General features: G+C 37.2%; 1 protein-coding gene across 11 annotated transcripts in view; it reads left to right on the top strand.

Moving 5' to 3' along the window:
• The window catches only part of APC (APC regulator of WNT signaling pathway), a 138,175-nt gene that overhangs the window by 87,078 nt on the left and 23,640 nt on the right, over positions 1-27,457 (top strand). For 8 of the 11 annotated variants that reach the window (XM_045999491.1, XM_045999485.1, XM_045999487.1 and 5 more), the window contains 4 exons: positions 2,147-2,230; positions 11,097-11,201; positions 24,348-24,446; positions 26,914-27,292. In XM_045999491.1, the coding sequence (XP_045855447.1) occupies positions 2,147-2,230; positions 11,097-11,201; positions 24,348-24,446; positions 26,914-27,292 (667 nt within the window). The remainder of the gene's footprint in view (positions 1-2,146; positions 2,231-11,096; positions 11,202-24,347; positions 24,447-26,913; positions 27,293-27,457) is intronic. The other 3 variants (XM_045999495.1, XM_045999493.1, XM_045999496.1) reach the window with 1 other exon arrangement.

Raw genomic sequence — 27,457 nt, 5'->3', positions numbered from 1 at the left:
ACTTCTAAATTTATTCTACAAGGAATGCATTACCCTGATACCAAAACCAGATAAAGACACTAGAGAAAGAGAACTACAGGCCAGTAACTGTGGTGAAAATAGATGCAGAATTCCCCAACATAATATTAGCAAATTGAATTCAAGTTTAAAAAAATCATTCACCACTGTCAAGTGGGATTTATTTCCAGGATGCAAAGGTGGTTGGATATTCATAAATCAATCAATGCAATGCATCACATTAATAAGATTAAGGATAAAAACCATATGATCATTTCAATAGATGTAAAAACAAAAAAAGCATTTGACAAAGTACAACATCCATTCCTGATAAAAACCCTCCGCAAAGTAGATCTAGGAGGAACATACCTCAACATAATAAAGGCCTTATATGAAAAATCCAGAGTTAACATCATTCTCAATGGGGAAAAACTCTCAGTTTTTCCCCTAAGATCAAGAACAAGACAAGGATATCCACTCTCACTTTTATTAACATAATACTGGAAGTCCTAGCCATAGCAATGGAACAAGAAAAAGGGATAAAAGTCATTTAGATTGTTAAGGAAGAAGTAAAACTTCAGTGTTTGCAGGTGATGTGATACTGAATATAGAAAACCCTAAAGACTCCACCAAAAAACTACTAGAATTAATAAATGAATTCAGGAAGGTCCCAGGATACAAAATCACTGTATAGAAATTAGTTGCATTTCTGTACACTAATAATGAAGCAACAGAAAGAGAAATTAAGAAAGCAATCCCATTACCTTTGCAGCAAGGATAATAAAATACCTAGGAATAAACTTAACTTATAAACTCACCTTAAGGAGGTGAAAGACCTGTACTCTGAAAACTACAGAACATTCATGAAAGAAACTGAAGATGACACAAAAAATGGAAAGACATTCCATGCTTGTGAATTGAGAGGACAAATGTTGTTAAGATATCCATACTACCCAAAGTGATGTACACATTTAATGCAATCCCTATCCAAATACCAATAGCATTTTTCACAGAACTAGAACAAACAGTCCTAAAATGTGTATGGAACCACAAAAGACCTGAATAGCCGAAACGATCTTGAAAAAGAAAAAACTGGAAGTATCACAATTCCAGATTTCAAGTTATACTACAAAGCTGTAGTAATCAGAACAGTAGGGCACTGGCACAAAAAGAGACATATAGATCAGTGGAACGGGATAGAAAGCCCAGAAACAAATCCACAATTATATGGTCAGTTAATTTTCAACAAAAGAGGCAAGAATATGCAATGGGAAAAAGACAGTCTCTTCAACAAATGGTATTGGGAAAACTGGACCACTTTCTTACACCATACACAAAACTGAATTCAAAATGGATTAAAGACTTAAATGTGAGACTCATAACCATAAAAATCCTAGAAAGAGAGCATAGGTAGTAATTTCTCTGACTGACTGCAGCAACTTTTTTTTTAACTTAAAGATATTATTTAGTTATTTATTTAGTTATTTATTTAACAGAGCAAGAGATACTTTCTCACTTCCACTTACGTTCATGAAATTAAAGCAAAATCTTGGTTTTAACATCATTGTGATCCTAGGTTTGGGAATAAAAATAATGTTTAGCTACAGAAGGTATTTGGGAAAGGTACAGCTGAAAGGTACTAATGTCTTGTAATAGGAATAACTCTTGAACAGGTTAATGCTACTGTTTAAACCCCAATATCTACTAAAAAAAATCAGATGCTCCTCCCCTTTATGCATATGCTTCCATGTGAACATGTGTCTACACATTACCATGCTTTCTATAAATCTGTTACATTATACTGGCATCTAGATTAGGATAAAGATCAAGTTTAGGTGTAATTTTCAATTTCTTGAACTGTTTTTTGAGAATAACTTAAATACAAATTTTTTTAACCATCCGCATCATGCAATTTGATGTATGACTTATATGTTTACCATTTTCCTAAACAAATCTATCATATAAAATTAGACTTATTAAAAAATTGAACTGCCACAATATGTCACCAGTGTATGAATAAATGTACAAACTTATTTTATAAGAATGATTAAGCATAACCCTTAGCTGTTAAATGATAGCCATAGTATGACTGTTTATACTAATGTTTTTAATAAAATTAGATCTGATTTGGTCACTTACTTTCTTTTAGCGAAGAGTAACCAGAATTCAACAAATAGAGAAGGACATACTTCGTATACGACAACTTTTACAGTCCCAAGCAACAGAAGCAGAGGTTAGTAAACTGGTTTTTGTTGGTTTGTTTGTTTGTTTGTTTTTAGATATAAATATAGCTCTAAGATAATAAAATATGTCTAATTTATGTGGCATCATTGAAATATAGATGTTCTAGAGAATTGAGACACTTCATAAGGTTGTTCATGAAATTAAGTGAATTATCAAAAACCTTGACTATGTTGATCTTTTAATAGCTCCTACCCAGTTAAAATCTATAGAGCCATAAATACAAATGCTTTACTTAAGTCATCAGATTACATATAATCAGATAACTAACTTTATTTGGCCATATCAACTAGTAAATAAGCTATTACCTCTCTGTAATTCATGATTAAAATTGATCATACAAATTTATTTATGCTTGCTCTACAATCCTCATTAAAATTACAATAAAAGGATAAAATGTAAAAGACATAAAGACAGGGAAGGTAACAATAAAATTGGGGGAGCTGGAAAGCAGGTAAAAAATGCACGATTTTAGTATATGGTAGTAAATTAAACCCCCAAGTCAGCAGTAGGGGTTCTTGAAGCAACTTGTTTTATACTGTGAAGCCCTAAAAGGTTCCAAAATAGGTACCTCTGTATGTGAGGCTAAAATTTTAGTTAGAGGATGATTGAAAATTTGTTAAGAAGCTAGTGGAGCCTCCAGAGGCTGTCTTGAACTCTCAGTAGTGGGTATCTTCTTTCCAATCCTAGCAAAAGAAGAGGAAATTATTCTAGAAAGGCTAAAAGAAACGGTCTTTAGATATGGGTAAACCCAGTGTAATTGAAGTTGGGATATCGTACTAAAAACTGAAATAAGTAAAAATTTTCTTGCTGAATGCTGAAACCCTCGCTGGCATCCAGGCTTATAATATAGGCAAGTTCCTAGAAACTGCTTCTCTAAGAAATGTGACTAACCCAAGAAAATAGACCTAAAGGTACTGATATTGGAAGATTCCCCAATAAAACAACCCAGCCGGACCACCCTATAGAGTAGCCATAGTTGCCAGTCTTCATCCCTCATGCGTAGAACGTCACTTAACCTTTTCATAAGTAGCCCATTCTGAAGTAGGGATGGACAATTAAAGACTACCAGACTAATGGAAAAAGACAGTATGCAGAGAGAACACTTGAAGACCTAAAACATTAATATTCTCATAAAAGGAAATGCATCCACAGTGGTAGGAAACAATGGTACATAAAAAGAACATTCAGAGAATTCAAGAAGGAGTACTTGGGATTTAAAAGTGTGGTGTTAGCAGAAATGAAAGACAGATTTCTCAGAAAATAGACCAGAAAGGTATGAGATGGAAAACAGAAAGGGTGAGAAAATCAGAGAACCGTTCCTGGAGGGTTCACTAGCCAAATAAAAAGGAGTTCCAGAAAGAGAATTGAGGAGCTGGAGGGGGGAAATTATCACAGAAATAAAATACCCTAGAATTGAGGGGCATAGTGTTCCAAATAAAATGGTCTTTTCAGTATCCAATACCACAGATAAAAAGAATCCCACAGCAGGCTCATGGCACAGTTTCATTTCACTAGGAATAAAAAGAAAGTCTTAAAACATTCTAGAGAAGGAGAGGAAAACAAACAAGAAAAAGAAAACAGGAATGTAAATGTCTTTAGTTATATATATAAACAGCATTATATAAACAGCAACACTGGAAGCTGGGAAGTACATACCAATTTCTTAAAATTTCTGAAAGAAAATTATTTCCAGCTATATTCTAACACCTGTTCTCTGACACCACTCGGTGTCCCATAATTCTGTTCAGTTCTGACACTGACTACCCAGAGAGCAGAGTGCAGACCCCCCATTTAAGGATAAAGTCATTCACAAGACTGACGTTACTACAGACACCAGCTGCAAGTGTCAGCTGTCCTCAAGCCACCTGTACTCTGCCCAGCTTGCTGTAAATTCTACCATAAGTGGGTATATTCTAGTACAGTTCAATTCTGACACTTAACTACCTGGAGTTAACATAGCCTATACAGGTTAATGGCAGAGTGCTTCAGAAGACTACCCCCCCACACAAGCTACCCATACTTCTGCCCAAATGGCTACAAATTAGGGGTTTCCCACATCCCCCTAGGTTTATTAATTTTATTAATTAATCACCCTAGAGTGATTCAGAACTCACTGGAATTACCACACATACACTTACAGTTTTATTATAAGAGGATACAGATGAGGAACAGCCAAATGATGAGACCAATGTAGGGTAAGATCTGGGGAAAGTGAGGGATAAAGAATGCAGAGCAGAATTCAGTGCTGTCATAGACTCTCAACAGGTCATTCTCCCAGCACATCAGTATATTCATCAGTCAGGAAGCTCCACTGAGCTTTAGCATCCAAAGTTTTATTGGGGTTTCATTATGTAGGCATGCTTGATTAAATAGGTGGCTATATGATTGACCTCAATTTCCAGCCCCCTCTCTTACTCCTTTCCTTACTCCTTTACTCAGTCTGGCCCAGAGTTCCAACCTTTTAGTCACCTGGTTGGTTGTTTTCCTATATGCCTGACTCTTAATATCATAGGAACTTTGGCTTTAGTACATCTGAATCTGAAAAATGCAGAAATGTGTATTTGCTAAGTAGGCATTTTAAGTACAAGTACTATGAAGTCATATTCCTAAAAGCAGTTTAACTTGGCTCTCTTAAGCCAATAAAAACTAGATATTTGTAATATAAGGAATAAATGTCCATTTTGCAATGTTGACTCTTAAGGACTGGGGGGAAAAAAGAACAATATCTTTGCTCCTTTTTCAGTCTCACTGGTATTATTGTTTGTCAGTATCTGGTTGTTGCCACTCCTTTGACTTTACAGTGTAGTTTATCTTTTTTTCTCCCTTTGATTAAACTTAACTACACTCTATTTTTTAAATTACTTTTAAAGAGGCAGCCTTTAAATTACTTTTATTTTTTTTTAATTTTTTAAATTACTTTTAAAGAGGCAGTGCTGTTTGTAGCAGCACTACATTTTATATTTTCTCTTTTAAATTTTCTGCTTTGAGTTTTTGCTGTTATTGTTTTTCTCATTTCTTTAGTTACAGTTTTTTCTTCTCTTTTATATCCTATTATTGTTTGTCTGCATCAGATTCTTTTCTATTTTGGAATAAATATTCACATTTATTTTTTTCTAGTTGATTGAATCTTGTATGAAATAGCTCTGTGTATTACATTTATTACTCTTCACCTTGAATTTCATTTTGTCTGCTATTAATATTACCCTGGGTTTTTGTTGTTATTTTCCCACTATAACTATTTCCTGTTGGTATTTCGAAAGTTTACCAACTTTCTGGCCTCCAGAAAGCCCTAAAAAATTGTCATTTGTTGATGGCCACCCTTATTTTACAACATGGTTCTGAGTTTTTTGCAGGTTGGAGATTTGTTTGTGTTTTTGTATTTGTTCAACTTCTATTCATACCATTAGATCTGGGGCCAGCAGTCCACTGTTGCGATCCAATCTCTTCTTGCTAACTTTTGTTACAAAAATGATTGTATCAGTCATAGCCTACAGTGGTTAACATTTAGTCTACTAGTTCAGCGAATGTAGATTAAACAAAGGTACCATGTCACATTTAAGATAGAACAAGAACTTTTTTTATTTGCTTTTTAGTTTCTTTATTCCATTGTTGTTGTTCAGCTAATAATAGGTAAGTGGAGGATCTGGAAAATGGAGAAAACCAGGATTTGGACACTCAGAAATTAGTTCATATATAGTGTAGGCAAGAAAAGAGACGATAATAATAATATTATTATTAATATAAATTTCAAATTATTTTCTCAAATTAATTTCAAATAATTTCTCCACCATGAAGCATATTGCTTATAGCATTGTCTTTGTCCTACCTGTTGACAACTCTGGTTTAGGGTCTAGATGCAGTATGTAATTCAAGTGATTTAATTATTGCACATGATTCAAATTTCAAAAATTACAAAAAGATACGTGAAACAACCAGTTCTACCCTTTCTTGTGTATCTTTTCAGAAAAGCTGGATTACTTATCGACAAGCAAATACATTTGGGGAGATCAAAAAGGTGGGATCTGTGGGGAGAATTGTAGGGTGGTTGTAAAATCTTTAGAAAATAGCCAGTGAGAGGCGGTGCCTGGGTGGCTCAGTGGGTTAAAGCCTCTGCCTTCGGCTCAGGTCATGATCCTAGGGTCCTGGGATCGAGCCCCGCATTGGGCTCTCTGCTCAGCGGGGAGCCTGCTTCCCTTCCTCTCTCTCTCTGCCTGCTTGTGATCTCTGTCTGTCAAAAAAATAAGTAAAATCTTTAAAAAAAGAAAATAGCCAGTGAGAAAGCCAGGTGACTCAATCAGTTGAGCATTTGTCTTCGTTTCAGCTCAGGTCCTGAGATCGAGACCCGTATCAGGCTCTGCTTTCTGCAGGGCATCTGCTTGAAGATTCTCTGTCTTGTTCTTGCTCTCAAATAAATAAGTAAATAACTCTTTAGAAAAAAAAGAAAATAACCAGTGAGAAATATTTATTAAAATCCTATACAAAGTATTTTTATGACTATTAGTAAGGAGAGAGAGAGCTCAATTTAAAAATGGGCAAAAGATTTTAATAGACATTTCTCCAGAAAAGGTACAGCAATGGCTGGTAAGCACATGAAAATATGCTTACCATCATTAGTCATTCAGGAAATGCAAATCAAAACCACAGTGGAGATATCAGTTTATACCCATTAGGATGGCTGTAATCATAAAGACAGTTAATAAGCATTGGCAAGGATGTGAATAAATAGAAGCTGTCATACTTTGCTATTGGGAATGGAAAATGTACAGCCACTTGGAAAACAGTTTGGCAGTTACTTAAAATATTAAACATAGAGTGATCATGTGATCCAGCAATTCCACTTCAAGGTACCTATCCAAGAGACATGAAAACATACGCTCACATACATTTAACTTGAATGTTCATAGCAGTATTATTCATAGTAACCCCTGAAGTAGAAACACTGCAAATGGGGATCAGCTGGTGAATGATTAACACAATGTGGGTATATCTTTACAACTGAATACTGTTCTGCAATAAAAAGGAACAGATTGGTGATACATGCTGCAACATGGATCAAGCTCAAAAACATGCTAAGTAAAAGAAACCAGACATGTAAATCTGCATATTTCATTTATAAGAAATGTCCAGAAAAGTCAAATTTGTAAAGACAAAGTAGTTAAGCCAGGGATATGGGTGGGAATGAGGATTAACTAAAATGAGCACCAGGGATTCTATTAGAATGATCAAAATGTTCTAAAGCTGGATTATGGTGATCCTTGGTACACTAACAAAAATGGTACCCTTGGGGCGCCTGGGTGGCTCAGTAGGTTAAGCCTCTGCCTTCCGCTCAGCTCATGATCGCAGAGTCCTGGGATCGAGCCCTGCGTTGGGCTCTCTGCTCAGTGGGGAGCCTGCTTCCCCCTCTCTCCCTGCCTGCCTATCTGCCTATTTGTCATCTCTCTCTATCAAGTAAATAAATAAAATCTTTTTTAAAAAATGGTACCCTTAAAATGGGTGAATGTTGTGGTATGCAGATCTCAACAATTTTTTTTTTTTTTTTTTTTACTTTTTTCAAGCCCTAGGTAGAAAACTTTGGGGAAGTTGTCCAGCAACTCTGGAAATGAGGATGCTAGTTAGGATTATTCTTTCATAGGAATCAGCAACAGTTTCTTTGCCTTCAATGTTTGCAGCAGCTTTGGACAGTGGTAAAGAGTGTTCACTTCAATATACTGAAATTGGACCATGGTAAAGAGTGCAGGCAGGCCTAGGACCAGCAAAAGAATAAAGGGAAGTAAATAACAAATAGGGAAAGAAAATAAAGATAGTAAGTGTTAAATACTAGTTTGCGTCCTGCAGTCAGGCTTGTGATCCCAGCTCTGACTCTGCCATTACTAGGTATGAGACCTAAAGCCAGATACTGATGTTCTTTGTGCCTCAGTTTCTTTATCTGTAAACTGGGGATAATAATAATACCTATCTCACAGAGTTGGTATGAGGCTTAAATAAATCAGTAGATGCCAAGTGATTAGTGCAGAGACTTTTTTTTTAACTTGATCATATTCATCATCGTATCATCAGATGGACCTCTTAATCCTTCAGGACTACTGTGTTTCTGTGGATCCCCCATTCTCCTTTTCTTGGAAGTGACTTTACTAATCTCCCTCCAATAATTCCACTCCTCCTTCATAGGGAAAACATTACCTGTTGTCAGAACTGCCTGTTCTTCCTGTCAGGAGAAGACGTTCTGCCTTCTTGTGTGTGCTTTGGATTTTCAACTCCTGCCTTTTAAGAACTTCTTACTCTTATCTCTTTTCTCTCACATATTTATCTTCTTTCTCTTCTGTGACAACTTTGCACTGACATTTAAACATGCTCAAATCTTATCTTTCAAAATATAAAATGAACCTTCCTCAATTCTGCCTTTCCCTGCAACTACCTTCCTTTGTGGGTCCCCTTACCTCCCTCATTGTCTTTTCCCATTCCCCCACTGCACAGGTGTTTCTGGACTCCTAAGTCTGTATTTCCTCACTCTTAAAACACACCAATCTAGCTAGTCTCTACTCCCATCAGCGACTTCTATATTATTAACTTGATATTTTCAGTCTTCATCTTGACATTTTCTACATTATTAAACGTTTCCCATTGCTTGAAATATTCTTCTCTTGGCATTTATGGCAACACTGTTTTGTTTTTTTTCTCCCACCTCTTTGGCTTTTTGTATATATTCCTGAAGTCATTATTTCTTTTATCTGTATTATCTTTCCCTTAGACCATCTGTATGCTTATAGCTTTACTACCTTTTATACACTATTGGCTCTCAAATTCATTTTTCTAGTCCTGAGTTCCAGACTCCTAAATCTCTGAGCCTTCTTTGCATCTCCACTTAAATGTCTCAAAGACACCTTAAATCCAACATACTCAAAATGTAATTAATGATCTTCTCCTCCTAAGTCCTTCTTACCATGCCACTTCCTCCCAAAAACCCTCACTCTATTAGTATTAACTCCTGTGCAGGTGACACCATCATTATTCAGTTGTGTGAGCTAAGGAATATAGGAATAATTCTTGACACAAGATCTCTTCTATTCCATATCCATCAGTATCGAGTCCTTCAGATTTACCCCTCTGTCCCTACTTCTTTTATCCCTGTCACTGCTTGCCTGGTATCAGGTACCATCATCTCACACTTAAATTTAATACATTAGCTTCCAAACTGGTCTCCTCTATGTTTCCTACCTGTTAGACCATTTAAAATTAAAACTTGACCTTATAGAACCAATTTACATTAACTTTTCCCATTAATAGCCTAGTATCAGTTATTTGAGGGCAGAAGTGATACATGAGAATCACACTAAAATTCAACAAAATGAGTAAGATTTTTTTTTTACCATCTTTTTTTCTACCTTCTGCACCATGATTTTTCTAATGTACTTGAACAAACCACCTCCTCCCCCCACCACAGGTCCTTTGCATATGATCTGTTTACCTAAAACCTTCCCCTAACTCTGTCCCCTTCCCCAGAACTCCTTTAGATCGCAGTTCAAACAGGATTTTTTAAGATGGCTCCTTCCCAAACTGTTAGACCATGTGATATCCCTCTGCTTGTTTATTCTCACAGCGCCTATACTCTCTTCAGTGTGCTTGTCAAAGTTTTCACTTTATTGTTAGTCTCTCATTATTGTATCCCTGATGAGACTGTGAGCTTGAGGAGTATGTAGAATAGTGTCTTGTTTTGCCAGCACTATATTCTGTGGTACCTCGTACAAGTAACTAAAATAAGTAGATGCTCAGTAATTACTTTTATATTGACATCTTTAATTATGTTAGTGTCAGATCTTTGTGGTTTTAATGGGTTTTTTATTCATTTTGTCGCTTGATTTGACTTTGTAATGTTTCTACTTTTATTGAATTTGTTGAATTTTATAGTGGGATTTTCATATGATACTATTTTTTCTTATATTTCTGAATTATTGAGCTACCTCATTTTTGTCTATATATAACTTGACTAGTTTATTGATGGAAATATTTCATGTAAGTTAATTTTTAAGTCACATTTAAATGGTCTAGGAAAGCTTGATGTTTAAGGAAATTCCAGTGGAAGCCATTTTGTAATATAATTATCCACTATTAAATACAGCAAGTTTTTAAAAGTGTAATTTTTATTTTTGAGTATCATTTTCCTAGAGCCAGCAAGCATATTTGTGCTTCTATAAAAGATAATGGAAAAATTATTTTACTTCTTTGATTCTGCAGTGGTATTTTCACAAAGTGATTGCTTTATCCTGGATATAACCTATCCTGAGATGACTGCTTTTACTGGATATAATCTGTCATTTTCATTTCATATAACAGATGGTGGTTACATTAGAAAATGTTTTTGGTTTTATTCAAATCAGAATCTAAGAGCTTACTGATTTCATGACTTTTTTATTAGCAGACGATATATATGTGTGTGTGTGTGTATATAAATATACAGAATGTATTTGTAAGCTTAGGTAATAGTTTAACTGTTATATTTGCAGCTCCATTAAATGCCAGAACCATGTGACCTTGAAGAAGAGACAATTATTTGTTCTAGTTGGGTTATATCCCTGATAGTGATGTGAGCACAGCTGGTGGAGGATGGTGTTTCTGTGAGTCTCAGAAAATCCTTTGTCTTGTGCAGCTCTAATGCTCAAGGGACACACTTCACTTTCCTCTTGCTGCAATAGTCATGAAACCATGCTGGAGGTTATGAAGTATAAAGTGCAGTTCCATGCTTTTGTAAACCTGTATAATTGATGCATTTACAGCTCTAATAAAGGAAAAAAAAAAGCTGTGGGGTAAGAGAGCATTCACCATTTTTGTATGTAATGATATTAACTCCATATTAACAGAGGTCATCTCAGAACAAGCATGAAGCCGGCTCACATGAAGCTGAGCGGCAGAATGAAGGTCAAGGAGTGGCAGAAATCAACATGGCAACTTCTGGTAGTGGTCAGGTAAATAAATTATTTTATTTTATTGTTTTTCTTTTTAATTAGCTATGTAAATATTTTTTAAAGGAATATGGAGTGAGAGTGTCCTCAGAATGATCTGTAAATCTTACTGATACCTCCAGAAGAATTCAGTGCCAAGATGCTCTGTCATTTTTCTTTATTATATCTAACAATAATGCTTTCAAAATTTCTAGGTACATTTTATAGCTCTAAATTGTGTATTTCTGTTTTAGTCTAAAATGATTAGCATTGGGGGAGGAGGTTTTTTTTTTTTTGAAAAATAAATGCTAAACTGCATTTTGGTTATATATGATTTGACCTAGTTACTATTGCTTGCATTGAACAGATTTGCTCTCTCTCTAAGGTGTTGTTTGCAAAGACATTTTTGTGTTTTTAAAAGTGATAAGGACTTTGTTATAATTCTTGTTTTCTGTTGCACTTTAAGGTTACATAAATCTAGAAATCCAAGTTTTATAATTGGAAAAAAATGATACTAATGCTGCTAAAAAGAGACGTAGCCTAGTCATGTTGAACCATTATCACATCATTGTTAGCAAAATTGTGGAAGTCAACTTGATTTTTTTTTTCTAATGTAGCACTATTATCTTGCTATTCTGCCATTAATTTTCTATTACAGTTTTAACAGAATGCATCCTAATATGACAGAATTGTGTTTGGAGTATTTGGTCTTCTCCACATTTTTTTCAATGAATATTTCATTTCAATGAAATGAAAGTTTTTAAAGATAATTTCCCCACTATTGATATAAAATATTCCTGTAGTGTCTGTAGGTTATTTTTTTATTAAATTTGAAGTTTAAAATGTCTCATATTTTAGGGACACCTGGGTGGCTCAGTTGGTTAAGTGTCGCCTGGGTGGCTCAGTTGGTTAAGTGTCTGTCTTCAGCTCGGGTCATGATCCCAGGGTCCTGGAATCAAGTCCAGCTCAGCAGGGAGCTGCCTCTCTCTCTCCCTCTGCCTACTTGTGCTCTTTCTCTCTCTCTCTGTTAAATAAATAAATAAAGTCTTTAAAAAAAAAAATAAAGATTACGGCACCCAGGTGTCTTAGTCTGTTAAGCATCTGCCTTCGGCTTAGGTTGTGGGATATTAGGGTCCTAGGATCAAGTCCAGTATCGGGCTCTGGCAGGGAGCTTACTTCTCCCTCTGCCTGCTGCTCGCCCTGCTTGTGCTCTTTCTCTCTCTGACAAATAAACAAAATCTTAAAAAATACATTAAAAAATTGTTCTAAAGATTTTGTAAATGTCTCATTTAAGTATTTAAATTCATTTTACAGGGGGGCACCTGGGTGGCTCAGTGGGTTAAAGCTTCTGCCTTCAGCTCAGGTCATGATCCTAGGGTCCTGGGATCGAGCTCCGCATCGGGCTCTCTGCTCAGCTGGGAGCCTGCATCCTCCTCTCTTGACAGAAAAAACTGTTTGTTTAGGATTAGACCAACTATTACTGCTTTGGGTCATAGTCCTGTTATTATGTGTTTTAAAGTCTCACCTATCCAGTAAGCTGGCTCTCCATTTAAAAAATAATAATTGAATTCTTTTTTTTTTTCTTTTAAAGATTTTATTTATTTATTTGACAGAGAGAGAGATTACAAGTAGGCAGAGAGAGAGGGAGAGAGGAAAGCGGGCTCCCTGCTGAGCAGAGAGCCCGATGCGGGGCTTGATCCCAGGACCCTGCGATCATGACCTGAGCCGAAGGCAGAGGCTTTAAACCACTGAGCCACCCAGGCGCCCCAATAATTGAATTCTTATCACATTTTTTACATTGGAATTAATTCTAAGATTGGATTTAATGTCAAAATGAAAGCTATTAAAAATATAAAAAGAGTGGGCGCTTGGGTGGCTCAGTTGGTTAAGTGACTGCCTTCAGCTCAGGTCATGATTCTGGAGTCCCTGGATCGAGTCCCTTGTCTGACTCCCTGCTTGGCAGGGAGTCTACTTCTCCCACTGACCTTGCTCCTCTCGTGCTCTCCCTCTCTTTGTCTCTCTCACTCTCTCTCTTTCAAATAAATAAAGAAAATCTATTAAAAATACATATATAAAGAGGTGCTAGGTGGCTCAGTGGGTTAATAAGCCTCTGCCTTCTGCTTGGGTCATGATCTCAGGGTCCTGGAATCGAGCCCTGCATCGGGCTCTCTGCTCTGCGGGGATCCTTCTTCCCCCTCTCTCTTTGCCTGCCTCTCTGCCTACTTGTGATCCCTCTCTCTCTGTCAAATAAACAAAAAAATCTTTTAAAAAAATACATACATAAAAAAATTCTTAAAATGTGGGTAGAATTTTTTTAATCATGAGGTGAATGGTAAAGCTTAAAAAAAATCAGTAGCTCTCACATAAAAATGTAAAACTTAAGTACACCGTAAAATCATGGCAAGGTTACAAGACAAACAAACATTAAGATCTCATTATTTACAAATATTTATAATAAGGGAAAAGTTGCATTTCCAGATACATGAAGAGTATAAATTAACTAAAAATCATTAAAACATAAACAAATGACATGACAAGAACAGGAACTAAAAAGAAAAATAAAATGACTTTTAAACATATGTAAAGGTAATAGTTTTGTTAGTAATGATTTGTAAATATAAACTATAGCCAAAATGAGGTGTTTTGTTGGTTTTTTTGGGGGGGTGGTTGCCAAGGGGTAAGCAGATCAGTAACACTTGGTAATGGTAGGTTGACAGGCATTCTTATCTTCTGCTTTTAGTTGTATGAAATGGAACAACCTTTCTGCAGAGGAACTTTATGATAAGTATCTATATTTATAGCTGTACCTGCCTGTGGCTCATCATGCAATATCTAAGATTTTATGCTATGAGGTAATAGGTGAAGAGTGTTCAGACATGTTTGAAGAGATTAATCGTATTATTTGTAATAGCAAAAATTAGAAATAACTTGAATGAGTATTAATCAGTAGTTGGTTAAATTATTAGTCATTTGAGTGGGATAAGTGGTTAAGTGGCTCTGGGGTCAGCAGACCCAGGATTAAACCTGGTCCCCTGCTAACTAGTTAAGAAACTAATCTTGGACAAGTATAAACTCTGAGCTTTCGTGTTTGTTCTTTAGCAAAATAAGATGGTATAGTTGTGAGAACTAAATGCAAAACGCACTTTACAGTACAGTTCTTGGTAGATACTCATTAAACATAATAGCTTATTGTTATTACTAGCTAATAATAGTTATTTCTTAAGTTAATAAATATTATGTGCTAGATGCTGTATTTGACTCTAGAGACAGAGAATTGAAGAGGACAGATGGTCCCAGGCCTCACAGAACCTACATGGTACATTCATACAGAAATGATCAGTTATATCTCTGCTTATATAGAGATCTAACTTTTATTTCAGCCTTGCCTTCTCTAGTGTATTTTCCATATTATAATCAGAGTGATCCTTCCAAAACACCATTATCACTTACTTGTTTAAACTTTTCAGTGACAACCCCACTTGCCCATAGAATACAATCTAGATTCTTTGTTGCCTGCTCTTTCAGCATTATCTCTGATGATTTGCCGCCATTTCTTCAACTTCAGTTTCTTCAGATGTTCACTGCCTGGAACTCTCCTTTTTTCACTTCACTTGTTTGTGTTCTACCCATACTTCCCCTTCAGTTTAAATGGCACTTCTTCTAGGACATTCTCCTTGTTCCTACCTCCCTAGAACTGATGAAGTGCTCTCAGGTACTCTAGAATTTAGCACAATTTATTGTAGGTTTAATTGTCTGTCTTCCTTTTAAAATCCTTAAGCTGGGGGCACCGGGTGGCTCAGTTGGTTAAGCGTCCGACTCTTGATCTCAGCTCACCTCTTGATCTTGGGATTGTGAGTTCACTGGGCGTGGAGCCTACTTTAAAAAAAATCCTTTAAGCTGAACTATATTGCCATTGCTCACCATTGTACCCCAAACAACTAGCATAGTAAGTGTTTAAATGCTTGTTGAATATGAATAAACGCTATTGACTTAGAAAAATAATCATAACATTTTTTTCTTTAAAAAAGCAAATATTCTTTCATATTACACATATGTGTACATGCATAGAGAAATGTCTGGAGAATGTTGTTCAAAATGTTACCAATGATATCTCCAAATTTGGGAATTCATGTTGTTTTACTTTCATTTTTACATTTTTATGTATTGTTTGAATTTTTTTTTTTTAATATTTATTTGACAGAGAGAAATCACAACTAGGCAGAGAGGCAGGCAGAGAGAGAGGAGGAAGCAGGCTCCCTGCGGAGCAGAGAGCCCGATGCGGGGCTCGATCCCAGGACCCTGGGATCATGACCTGAGCCGAAGGCAGAGGCTTTAACCCACTGAGCCACCCAGGCTCCCCTATTGTTTGAATTTTTTATAATGAGTGTGAGATCTTTGAAAAATAGTGAATCAGAGGCAAATATTCATTCATTCTGCAAATGGTCAATTTGGTAGTTCTATAGATGGAGTGGTAAACATGACACACACATTCGTTTGGCAATATTAGCAATACACCTTTGCCACCAAATCAGTGTTTGTGTGGCACTAATACTACTAATGCCATTTATTTGGTTAGTTTTAGTCACTGTTTAAAACAGTACTACAGCTGCTCCAAATTCTGATATAGCCAAATGATACATACCTGTGGGACTGTGATTCAGTTAGCCAAAATTCCTTTAAACTATCTTAATAGGCTCTATACACATGATAACCTCTTGGGATTTGTTCATTTGTTTTATTATATTATTTGCTCCAGAAATAAAAGCCAGTGACGATAACTGAAAATGAAAATCAGGGGGCACCTGGATGGCTCAGTCGGTTAAGCGACTGCCTTTGGCTCAGCTCACGGTCCCAGAGTCCCGGGATCAGGTCCCACATCGAGCTCCCAGCTCCATGGGGAGTCTGCTTCTCCCTCTGACCTTCTCACCTCTCATGCTCTTTCTTACTGTCTCTCTCTCAAATAAATAAATAAAATTAAAAAAAAAAAAAAAGAAAAGAAAATGAAAATCAGTCTGACTTTCTTAGGATCTAAGTAACGTGATCCAGCAAATCTCCTGTCCTGGTGCATTTACCATTACCACTGCATGCAAGTTCATTGTAAATCCTTTCTCACCTGGTATTTCTCCCCCCACCCACTCTGCCAGAATGGTCTTTGCAAAGAGTAAGTCACCCTCTTTAAAACCCTATATTGGCTTCCCTTGGTTCTTAGAATAAGATAACCCTGTATTATGACCTATATGACCTGGCTCCTGCCTAACTCGTCAGCTTTACGTCATACTTCGCTGTCACTGCTATAGCCACCTGGCCTTTCAGTACCTCATATTTATTGGGTCTCCTTTTTCCGCAGCCTGTGAGTAATCTCTACCCCCCTTTTTTTTTTTAAAGATTTTTTTTGTTTATTTGACAGAGACCACAAGTAGGCAGAGAGGCAGGCAGAGGGGGTTGGGGGAGGGGAGCAGACTCCATGATGAGCAGAGAGCCCGATGCGGGGCTCGATCCCAGCACCCTGGGATCATGACCTGAGCTGAAGGCAGAGGCTTTAACCCACTGAACCACCCAGGCACCCCTCTATACCCCTTCTTTACAGTGCTCTTCTCATCCCATTTCACTCCATTAACATCAGTTCATGTGTCTTTGCACTAAGCATGACTTTCTCAAGGGGCTTGAACAGTTCAAATCCCATTGTTATAGGCTGTCCTAGAACATTCCTCTCTTTTGAAGACTATCAGATTTGCAGTTTTACATTGATTTGTGGGATTATTTGATTAATACTGATTTCCCCCACTAGACTCTAAGCTCCAGAAGGGCAGAGATTTTATCTAGTTTTGTCCATTTTTATATTCTCACAGTCTCTGGTAAATAGTGGATAATAGTAAATATATGTTGGTGGGAAGGAAGATCTGGCATCCCTTCTAGAAATAATGTTTTTCTTAATCTGTGATTAATCTCCCCTTGAAGTTAAATGGAAAGAGAAAACCTGAAGTAAATTATACAGGTCAGATCCCTGCTTGCTTAGTATATAACTACGTGTGTAATTCATTTATTAATTTGTTCTCAGCTTTTCTATTTAAAGTTTAGAACCAGATCTCTAGTGATAGCCAGTAGTAGTGATGAAATTCAGCCAAGAGTGGGAAAGAAATGAAATGATGAGAGAATGCTTTGCTGCTAATAAGCATTTAAGACTTTCTACTATGGAAAATTGCAAATACATACAGAGGCAAATAAAACAATATAGTGATCCACATGTACCCTATTCCACTTTGCCCTCCCATTTTATTTTTGAAGAAGATCTGACATCATTTCTTCCATAAATATTTCACTATTTGGTGGGGTGGGTGTGGGGGCACCTGGCTGGCTCAGCTGGCAGAACATCCAACTCTTGATCTCAGGATTGTAAGTTCAGTGTGACCCACATTGGGTTTCGTGCGTACTTTAGAAAAAAGGACTGAAGGTATATAACTACACTGTCATTATTACACTCCCAAAAGAATAAATAGTAACAGCATTGATATCTAGTCAGTATTCAGAACTGCAGTTGTTTCATAAATGTCATAATTTTTCATAGTTTATTTGACTCTTTCTAGGTAAAGTTCATGCTTTGGGATTAGTTAATAAGTCTCCAAAATTTTTTTGTTTTGTTTTGTTTTTTAAGATTTCACCTATTTATTTGACACAAACACACATAGAGAGAGCAAGGAATCACAAGCAAGGGGAGGGAGAGGAAGAATCAGGCTCCCCACCGAGCAGGGAGCCTGATGTGGGTCTTGATCCCACGACCCTGGGATCATGACCTGAGCTGAGGGCAGACACTTAACTGACCGAGCCACCCAGGCACTCCTCCAAAATTTCGTTTAATCTTTTAATAAGTTCCTTTTTTGTCTCTTGTTTTTCTGGATGTTTATTTGTTGAAGAACCAAAGTTATTTGTTTTATACAGTTTTTCATAGTCTAGATTTTGCTAATAACATCTCCATGGTATGTAGTTTGACATTCTTCTCTGTCCCCTGTATTTCCTGTAACTTGGTATTTGGATCTAGAGATATGATCAGCTTTGGATTTTCATTTCTTGTTTTTTTGTTTTATTGTTTTTGCAAGTCTTTTGAGAGTAGCATTGTGTTCTTCTGGTCTTCGGTCAGGAAGTACCTAATGTTTGGTTGTCTTCTTGTGATATTAACAGTAACTGATACCTTATGCCCAGCTTCCTTAATTCATTAGAGGATATGAAATTAGCCGGGAAGCTTCTATAAGGAGGAATTCTTGTGTACTATTTGATTATATTTCCACGTACAATTTGTATAGGAGGAAAAGGGGTAAATGCTTGCTTATTCCTCCCCTCAAGTCAGGTTTTACAGTGACTTAGAGACTCTTGCTACTTGTGAAATAGAAACCCTGGAGTCACTTTCTAAAGTGAGTAAGGTAGAAGAGAGAAGAGGAGTTCCGACCCAGGAGGAAATTGACTGTATCCCAGTTCTGCTAAGTGCAGCCATCAGGCATATACCTTCTAGGCCCTCTCAGTGAACTTTTGAGTGCCTGTCTCTATTGGCAGTGGCTATTTAAGGATGAATAAGGGAAAAGCAGAAAATAAAGAGATGCTTGATTCTAAGACATAGTGATTAAAAGAAATTATAGTTACTTGGGTTCCCTCCAGCCATTCATGTTATCTCCACCTCTGTGCTCCCCATCCCATTTTTCACTTTACTGTTCACCTTTTCCCCTACTCCTTTCCTCTGAAAGATAATATAAAATGCATTCATCAGTGTTCAGCATCTGTTTACTAAGCATCTGCATTATGCCAAGACTGTTCTCAACCCCAGGATATGGGAGTGAGCTAGGTACTTACTACCTTTTCCTTAAGAAACTTACAATCTAGAAGTAAGACAAATGAGAAGTTTCCATGAAGTGTGTAAGTATTATGAGAGGGCAAGTACATAGTGTTACAGGAACACATATTTGAAGCACTTAAGTAGTGTTAGGATGATGTTGGTCCTAGAGAAATTTATAAATTAATTTGACACCTCACAAATGATTCGGTAGATTAGGTACCATATCTAGATGAAAGATGATGATGGCCTTAGGATTAGGGAACAACTGATAGATTTGAGAGAGTCAGTTAGTCAGTAGATATCTCAGGATCTGAAAATATTTAGGAAATAGAATCCTTAGGCATAAGGTTTGGTGTTGGATATGACAGATAAGGGGAAAGAAGTCAAGAATGACTTCCAGTTTTTTGTCATAGGCAGCTAGGAAGATGGTGATACAATTCAGTGTTAACTCTAAATGAGGGAGGAGGCTTGTGGAGGAAAATAATCTAGTTTCAAAAGCGTTAAAATTAAGGTTAACTTTGAAGGTTTAAATATGAGACATTGAAATAGAAATGTCAGGTAGGCTGTTAGATATTTGAGTTTGGAATTGAAGGAAAGGGTGATGAATGTGATAACTCAAGGTATGGAAGATTTTTATATCCCTCATGATTATAGAGTGAGAGGATGCAGACCTGGGCTAACATCCTAAAGCAAGGGAATCACATTGCTCCAAAAAAGAGAAAACAGTTAACATTATTGACCATTTACCATAAGAACTAAAAAATCTGCATTGGGTTTTACCAAAAAAAATTCATTGTTGATCTTAGCAAGAGCAATTTCAATGGCTTTCTTCCCTGCCGTGTTATATTCAAGTGAGTTGAGGCTTAAATGCAAGGGTAAAAAGCAGAAAAGATAAGGGTGCCTGGTGGACTTAGTAGAGTGTGCGACTCTTGGTCTCAGGGTTGTGAGTTTGAGCCCCACACGGGATGTAGAGATGACTTAAAAAATAAAGTAGAAGAGAGTAATTCTAGCTAACTCAAAAGCCATTAGCCAATCAAGATATAGATTCAAGGGAAAAATTTCAGATTGTTTTATTTTTTTAAGATAGAAGAAATGAGTATGCTTGAACAACAATGGGAAGGAATGAGTAGAGGGAAAGGATCCAGAGCACACATGAAGGGATAGGCCATGGATAGAAGAGGTGTCTCTGATTCAGCAGCAGAAGGTGGAGATGGGTATGGTGGCAGGTTATTTTGTTGGTTTGGTAGCAAACCATGGAATAACCATGGAGTAAAGCTGTTGAAAACTAGCAAGAGAATCAATGGAAGTGATATGCTGCAAGAAATTCAAGCTGGAATATGTAGAGAAATCCACACACTTGCTATTCTTGCCATTTCGAAGCAGCTTTCTTGGGGAGGGTTAAAGAAGATTGCTGGAAAACTAGGCTGTTGGGATAACTAAATGTGTTATCGAGAGATGGTGCATTTGGGGGTAATGAAATAGTCCAGGAGAGAATCATTGATGTCAGTGGCTAAAATGGAGTAGAGGAGAAAAATATCATTGAAGAGGATATCAGAGAACTGAGGGGCCAAGGTTTTGAATGGGGTATGTGCATGGGTGTTGAAGTTACCGAGAATGATGCAGTAGTTAAAGTGGAAGGAAGTCAGTGACCCTTGTACCAAAGTAACAATTAGGTACAGTGATTGGGAGATCAGGTATTACGACAGCACTGGGAAAGGGGGAAAAGGTGATTATAACACAAAGAGATTTGGATGTTACAGGGTTTCAAAATGATTTAAAGAGTGAGGAAAACATAGACTTATGCTGCCTCCTGACTCTGCAAAGTACATGGCTTGTAGGAGACAAGGCAGCAGGGAGAAGGGATTTCCCATGAGAGCCAGGTTTCGGGTAAGGCCACAGGAGTAACACGAGCAGTAAGTGAAAAGTTGAGGATTCATGCAGCATGGAATCTGGATTATCCAAGGAAGGGCGGATAGGAAAGAAAACGGGAGGAAAATGAGCTCACACACTTTAGGACCGAGAGTTAAGAACACACCCCTCCCCCCACCGCGTTTTCTTTCCTATCCACCCTTCCCTGGGAAATCCACATTCTATGCTCTTGTAATCTTTGGAAAGTGAACAAGGCCAATTTCAGAGATATGCAACATGACTGCTTTAACAGGTCTTGAGTTTGTGAGAGAGTTAATCACACTCAGTGTCTTCAGAATTTGCTCATGAGTTAGGTAGAAAACACTTCTTAGGAAGTTACCATTTCTTGTGAGTTATCATTTCTCTAAGTCTCTCTAAAGGATGTTGGCACAGGTCTAGTCCTAACAAAAGGGCCCAGGAAAGATTCTCAAGGCCCAAGTGCTATATAGGTCGTGTGAGTATGGGAATGTTTTCTTGGTATCTCCTTAAAATAAATGTATCTGAGTTTCTATCTAGCTAGATAGATTGGAAGAAGTGTTCCAAAATCAAGGAGCTGATTTCTTTCAGTACAGGAAGATAATAAGATTGAAGCTTAAAGATAATTTAATGTCTACACTGAAATGAATGTCCGGAACACGTTTTATTGTAGGAAATAGGTTTTCTCTTGTTTCATGATTTAGCCCCTGTTTCTCTTTTTTTTTTTTTTTTAAGATTTTATTTATTTATTTGACAGAGAGAGATCATAAGTAGGCAGAGAGGCAGGCAGAGAGAGTGAGAGGGAAGCGGGGGACTCGATCCCAGGACCCTGAGATCATGACCTGAGCCGAAGGCAGCGGCTTAAACCACTGAGCCACCCAGGCGCCCAGCCCCTGTTTCTCTTTTGTTTCAGAGAGTGTGTTAGTTATCTGTTGCTACTTAACAAGTATAGCATCTTAAAACACCAAACATTTATTATTGTTTCTGTAGGTCAAGAATCTTGCTACAGCCTAGTTGAGTGCCTCTGATTCAGGGTCTCTCATAAGGCTATAGTCATAGTGTTGGCTGGGACCACAGTCATTTTAAGGCTTGACTAGGAGACGGTGTGCTTCTAAGCTCATCCACATGGCTGTTGGCAGACCTCATGTCCTCACTGACTGTTGGCCAGAGAAATCAGTTCCTTGCCACCTGGGCCAAGCTATAGAGCAGTTCACAACATAGCAGCTGGCTTCTCTCAGAGAAAACAAGAGAGGGTACCCATGGTGGAAGCCACGGTCTTTGTAACCTTATCTTGGAAGTGACTTAGAACCTCTGCAGCATTCTTTTCATTGGAATCCAGTCCCTAAATCTAGCCCATACTCAACATGAGGGGTTACATTACATAAGGGCCTGACAGCCAGGATCACCGGGGTTGCCTTACAGCCTACGAATGTAGGCTCAAGGAATTCTCAAGGAAAGTATGTTTGCTTCACCTCCTGTAGACCAAGAAAGGCCCCTTGCCTGAATTTACTTAAAAAGAAAACCCTGACTATCTTGTACCCTGAATCTTGGTTCCTCAAATCCATCTTCCTTATTACAACCGGAATAAGCTCTTTATGTCTAAATTTATTTGCAGTTTTGTCCCCCCTCCTACCCCCACCACCACACACCATATCCTTTCTTACCTTTGCTTAATGCTTCTGCCTCCTTGGGTTGCCCTATGGCTAATGCACAAAGGAAATTACAAGGTCTGCTGGTTCCACAATTTAGGGAAGGAGGTACATTCAGAGATTGTGACTTATGCCAACTCATTGTACCCTCTGGAGTGGAGGTAAACAATTCACAATCCTCAAACTTGTTTTTCCCATCGTGGGAAAAGCACCCCTTTGCCACACCTCCTTCTCCAATTAGTGAGATCATCTGTATGTGAAAGGACCGGTAAAGGTGTCCTTTGCCCAGATATTCTTTCAGATTTTACTACTAGCTCCTCTTTCATTCCTAACAAATATTTTGTGGGTGCCTGCTATGCTTGGTACTGAGAATACAACAATGAACAGAATAAAGTTCTGCCAATATTGCTTTCTAATTGGATATTATTCTTATAATCATTATTCTTAACCCTTAATGAACGGCTTTAGCTGTAGCCAATATTTTGATAGGTCCCACATATTTATCTATAGCCTCTACTCCTGTTCAGAGTTGGATTGTGTGTTTTCAGATGCCCATTGAGCATTTTTACTATATGTTTGATATATATATAGAATGGTGATATCAGGTCCCACACTGAAACCCATTATCTCTTCCTGGGTTTCATGTATTAACACTGCCTGCACTATCCGCCCATTTATCCAAGCTCAGCACTTCTGGGTTGTCCTTGGTTCCCAGCATCTCTGTATTCACATCTAGTCAATTAGCAAATCGATTGATTCTGTCCTCTAAATACAGGGTATCCTTGACTTCCTATGCTCACTTCCTTACTTTGTGCCCTCAAGACCACTCAACTATTGAAAGTACTCTTTTCCTGATTTCCCACCTGTGATCTCTCTATCCTGTCTTTTATACTCTTTTAAAGATGTAATTCTGGGGGTGCCTGGCTGGCTCATTCGGAAGAGCATGCAGCTCTTGATCTCAGTCAGGGTCATGAGTTCAAGCCCCATGTTGGGTATAGAGATCACAAAATAAAACTTAAAAAATAAGTAAGGATATAATTCTCATTGTGCTATCCTCTTGCCAAAAGTCTAGTGGCTCTATAACATCCACAGCTTGACTCATGACTCCTGAGACACTTTATAATTTAACCCAACCTTTATCTCACACCATACACCTTGTGTCCTGTCCACATTAAACAAATACTCCCTATTTATACCTTTATACAGACTTGTATTTGTCTTCTACCGCAGAATTCAAGGCCTACCTTTAATGTTATTTATTTTATGCAGCCTTTAATATTTACTAGTTCCTTATAGCAAGTAGTTGTTTTTCTTCCTGGTTTCCTTCAATATTTTATTATTTTTCCCCTTGGTATTTTATACATTTTTCTACTATGGTGCTGATCATATCACAGTGTGACTATTTATTCTTTCACGGCTTTTCTAATTAAGTTTTAAGCAGTCCTCTCTGTGCTGTGAGTTCCTGGAGAACATGGACTGTAACAAATTCTAAGTTAGTTTTGTGGTAATTTAGAGCATTTCATCAATTAATAAAGCTTTTTATCAATAAATTTATCTTTAACTGAATGTGGTTTCATGTCTTTTCATCTGTGAAAAAATACCACTCTTAGAATTTCTTCAGTGTTTAGTTATTTCCACACTGTATTTAACTGTCTTTTGCAACAAATCTTTTCTTCAGTTTTTTAAAATCTAAAATCATCTTGAGCTGTTAAAATGTCCGCACTTTTCATGCTGTATTTAGCTATTTACCCTAAAGACTGTTCCTTTGGTATCTATAATCTAAATTATACTATCCATAATTTGCTTAATTTCTAGGGTTCATCTACACGGATGGATCACGAAACAGCCAGTGTTTTGAGTTCTAGCAGCACACACTCTGCTCCTCGAAGGTTGACAAGTCATCTGGGAACCAAGGTAACAGAAGATTGTAAACTCTGGCCACTAATACTGAGAGTGCTTTGCTAAAACATTCTTCATTCATCTTTTAAATTCAACTAGAGAATTCTGGTTCCATCACCACAGTCTCTTAAAGAAAAATCTTTATACAAAAGAGCACAAAGGAAAAATGAGGATTATAAAAAGTGCCAATTTAGCTAATTTTTTATTCTTTCCTAGCCTTATCATCCACTTCTCTACAAGTATCCTAAGCTCCAGCCACTCTGGCTTACTTACTTGCTGCTTCCCAAGCACTCCCTGGGATTTTCTGCCTCCCTGCCTCGCCTGCGGTGGCACCACCTCCCCTTTCTACCCCACCACAAAATGGCTGTCAGAATCCGAATCAGCCCTCGGCACTCTGCTTGGGCTTTACTCTTTACAAAACATTTTCTGATTCCCAGTGTCCTCTCATCTCTCCCATGAGGTCTTTCTGCCCCCTTTGAGTCACTGCAATTTGCATGAAATTCTCTTTGGGAGTAGGGACTTTTTTTTTTTTTTAATCTTTTGCAGCATCTAGCACAAGAGCCTGCACATAATGAGTGTTTAATAAATTTATTTAAATGGATGGAAAAGTTACTGAAATGGAATGTTACCCAGTGCTGATAAGTGAGTTTTCTTAGTCTGCCGGATATTAGCAAATATTTTAGGACTTGAGAATGGTGTGTTTAAAGAGAAAATAATTATTTTATTATTGTTTTAAAGCCAGAGTCTTTAATACTATATTGACAAAGAGGACATTCTAATATTACTAAACAGTGTATTTTTAGTTAAATCTTAAATAATTCCATTAACTGTTTTCACAGCATACTCTACCTATTCTTTCTTTACTTTAACAATATAATGGATCTTATGAAGAGCATTACTGAAATAACTAATGTGATTTAAGAAATGAATTTAGAATAATCAACGATATTGTTAATATGAGACTTAATCCTCTTAATAACTCATAATAGCTGCTAATTGGGACCTCTGATATGCCAATAATAGTGCTAGAAGTTGTGTGTACATTTTCTCCGATCGTCTCAAAAACACTGTATTCTTGTCCCTCTTTTTTAAAAGAGAAAACTGAAGCAAAAAAAGTTTCAGGCAGCTGTTGCATATTTAAATTGGACTTCAACCCCAGGTCTGTCCAACATCAACATGTAGTTCTTACTGTAAAGAAAATCTAATATTCACAAGTACTGTTGCATGAAAACTGCCAGCTAGAATTCATTGCCTTTTGAAGTGACTTATGAATGATAACATTAAGACCTTACTGTATTTTTGAATGCCAGCTACTATCCTATACATGTATTATTTCATTTAATCTTCACAGAGAAAACCTTGTTAGGTAAATTTCTCCATTTTGCAACTGAGAAAACTGGGGCTTAGAGAAATCAAATAATGTGGTAGTGTCACACAGTTCATTCATAAGTGGTGGAGCCAGAATTTGAAAGCCCAGTTTACCCACAGTTCTATACTACCTTCCCAAAACATTAATATCTAGGAGTAGTGTGTATTTATTTAGAGTTTCTTAGCCTCAACATTGTTGACTGGGTAATTCTTTATTGTACGACGTTTAGCAGTATCCCTGGTGTTTACCTAGTAGATGCCCGTAGCACTTCCTCTCACAGTCGTGGCCACCAAAAGTGTCCTGGGAGGGCCAAAATCACCACTGACTAAGAACCACTGATTTATAGAGATGATACATTCTTTATATAATAGCCTCCACTTTTATGTAATCGCTCTGGCTTTGAAATGAGGCTAATTACAGTGCAGGATAACTGGGTACTGTTTCCAGTTTCAAATCTGCTTCTGAGTAAACCTTTAGAACTTATTGTCAGAGAGTAACTGATGCTTACTGCATGCTTTAAAAAAAGGAAATTGATCAAGAGTCCTTGTATTCCCTATGTGATCATGGCGTTCTTTTTATGACATTCTTCTTTTTATATGTTTAAGGGAGAAATCATACACTTTTAATAATATTATAATCTGGTAAGGGTTAGTGATTGTCAAGAACTGGTACTCAGTACATCATAATTGTTGAAAAGTGTTTTCTATTTATTGATTATAGTTGTAAATTAAAAGAAGTAAAATTTTTAAATTGTGTAAAATATTTAGGTACATCACATTCCTCATTGTGTGTGTGTGTGTGTGTGTATGTGTGTGAAATCAATTACCATTCATTATAATCAGTTGACCCAGACAAACAGCAATTTAAGTGTGTGAGAACCTACCTTCTCTTTCAACACTGTATGCCACCCCTACTTCTATTTACCCATATAAACAAATTGATGGTGATTATATGGATTTTGAAATAATGCTCATCACTTCATCCTAGAAAGAGGTTTTGAGTTTTGTTTTTCTTTTTAATGACTTACAATAAGTATCCCATTCATCACATCATTGGTGTTAGCGTTTGGATATTAAAGTCATAATTTTGTTTCTAAACTCATTTGGCCCACAGGTGGAAATGGTGTATTCATTGTTGTCAATGCTTGGTACTCATGATAAGGATGATATGTCGCGAACTTTGCTAGCTATGTCTAGCTCCCAAGACAGCTGTATATCCATGCGACAGTCTGGATGTCTTCCTCTCCTCATCCAGCTTTTACATGGCAATGACAAAGACTCTGTGTTGTTGGGAAATTCCCGGGGCAGTAAAGAGGCTCGGGCCAGGGCCAGTGCAGCACTTCACAACATCATTCACTCACAGCCTGATGACAAGAGAGGCAGGCGTGAAATCCGAGTCCTTCATCTTTTGGAACAGATACGAGCTTACTGTGAAACCTGTTGGGAGTGGCAGGAAGCCCATGAACAAGGCATGGACCAGGACAAAAATCCAAGTATGTTCCCTATAGTGCATGTTACCAAAGCAAATGTAAACCTTTTTTAAATGAAAACTTTTTTAGTTAGCATGAAGTTGTCTTCATGAGTAGGAATGGGAAATTGATAATAGCCATCTACACCGCTAACATAGTTTAAAACTTAAGTCTGTACTTTTCTAGAAA

This window comes from Meles meles, chromosome 3, assembly GCF_922984935.1.
Source record: "Meles meles chromosome 3, mMelMel3.1 paternal haplotype, whole genome shotgun sequence".
NCBI lineage: Eukaryota > Metazoa > Chordata > Mammalia > Carnivora > Mustelidae > Meles > Meles meles.
This window is presented reverse-complemented; position numbering and strand designations above follow the sequence as displayed.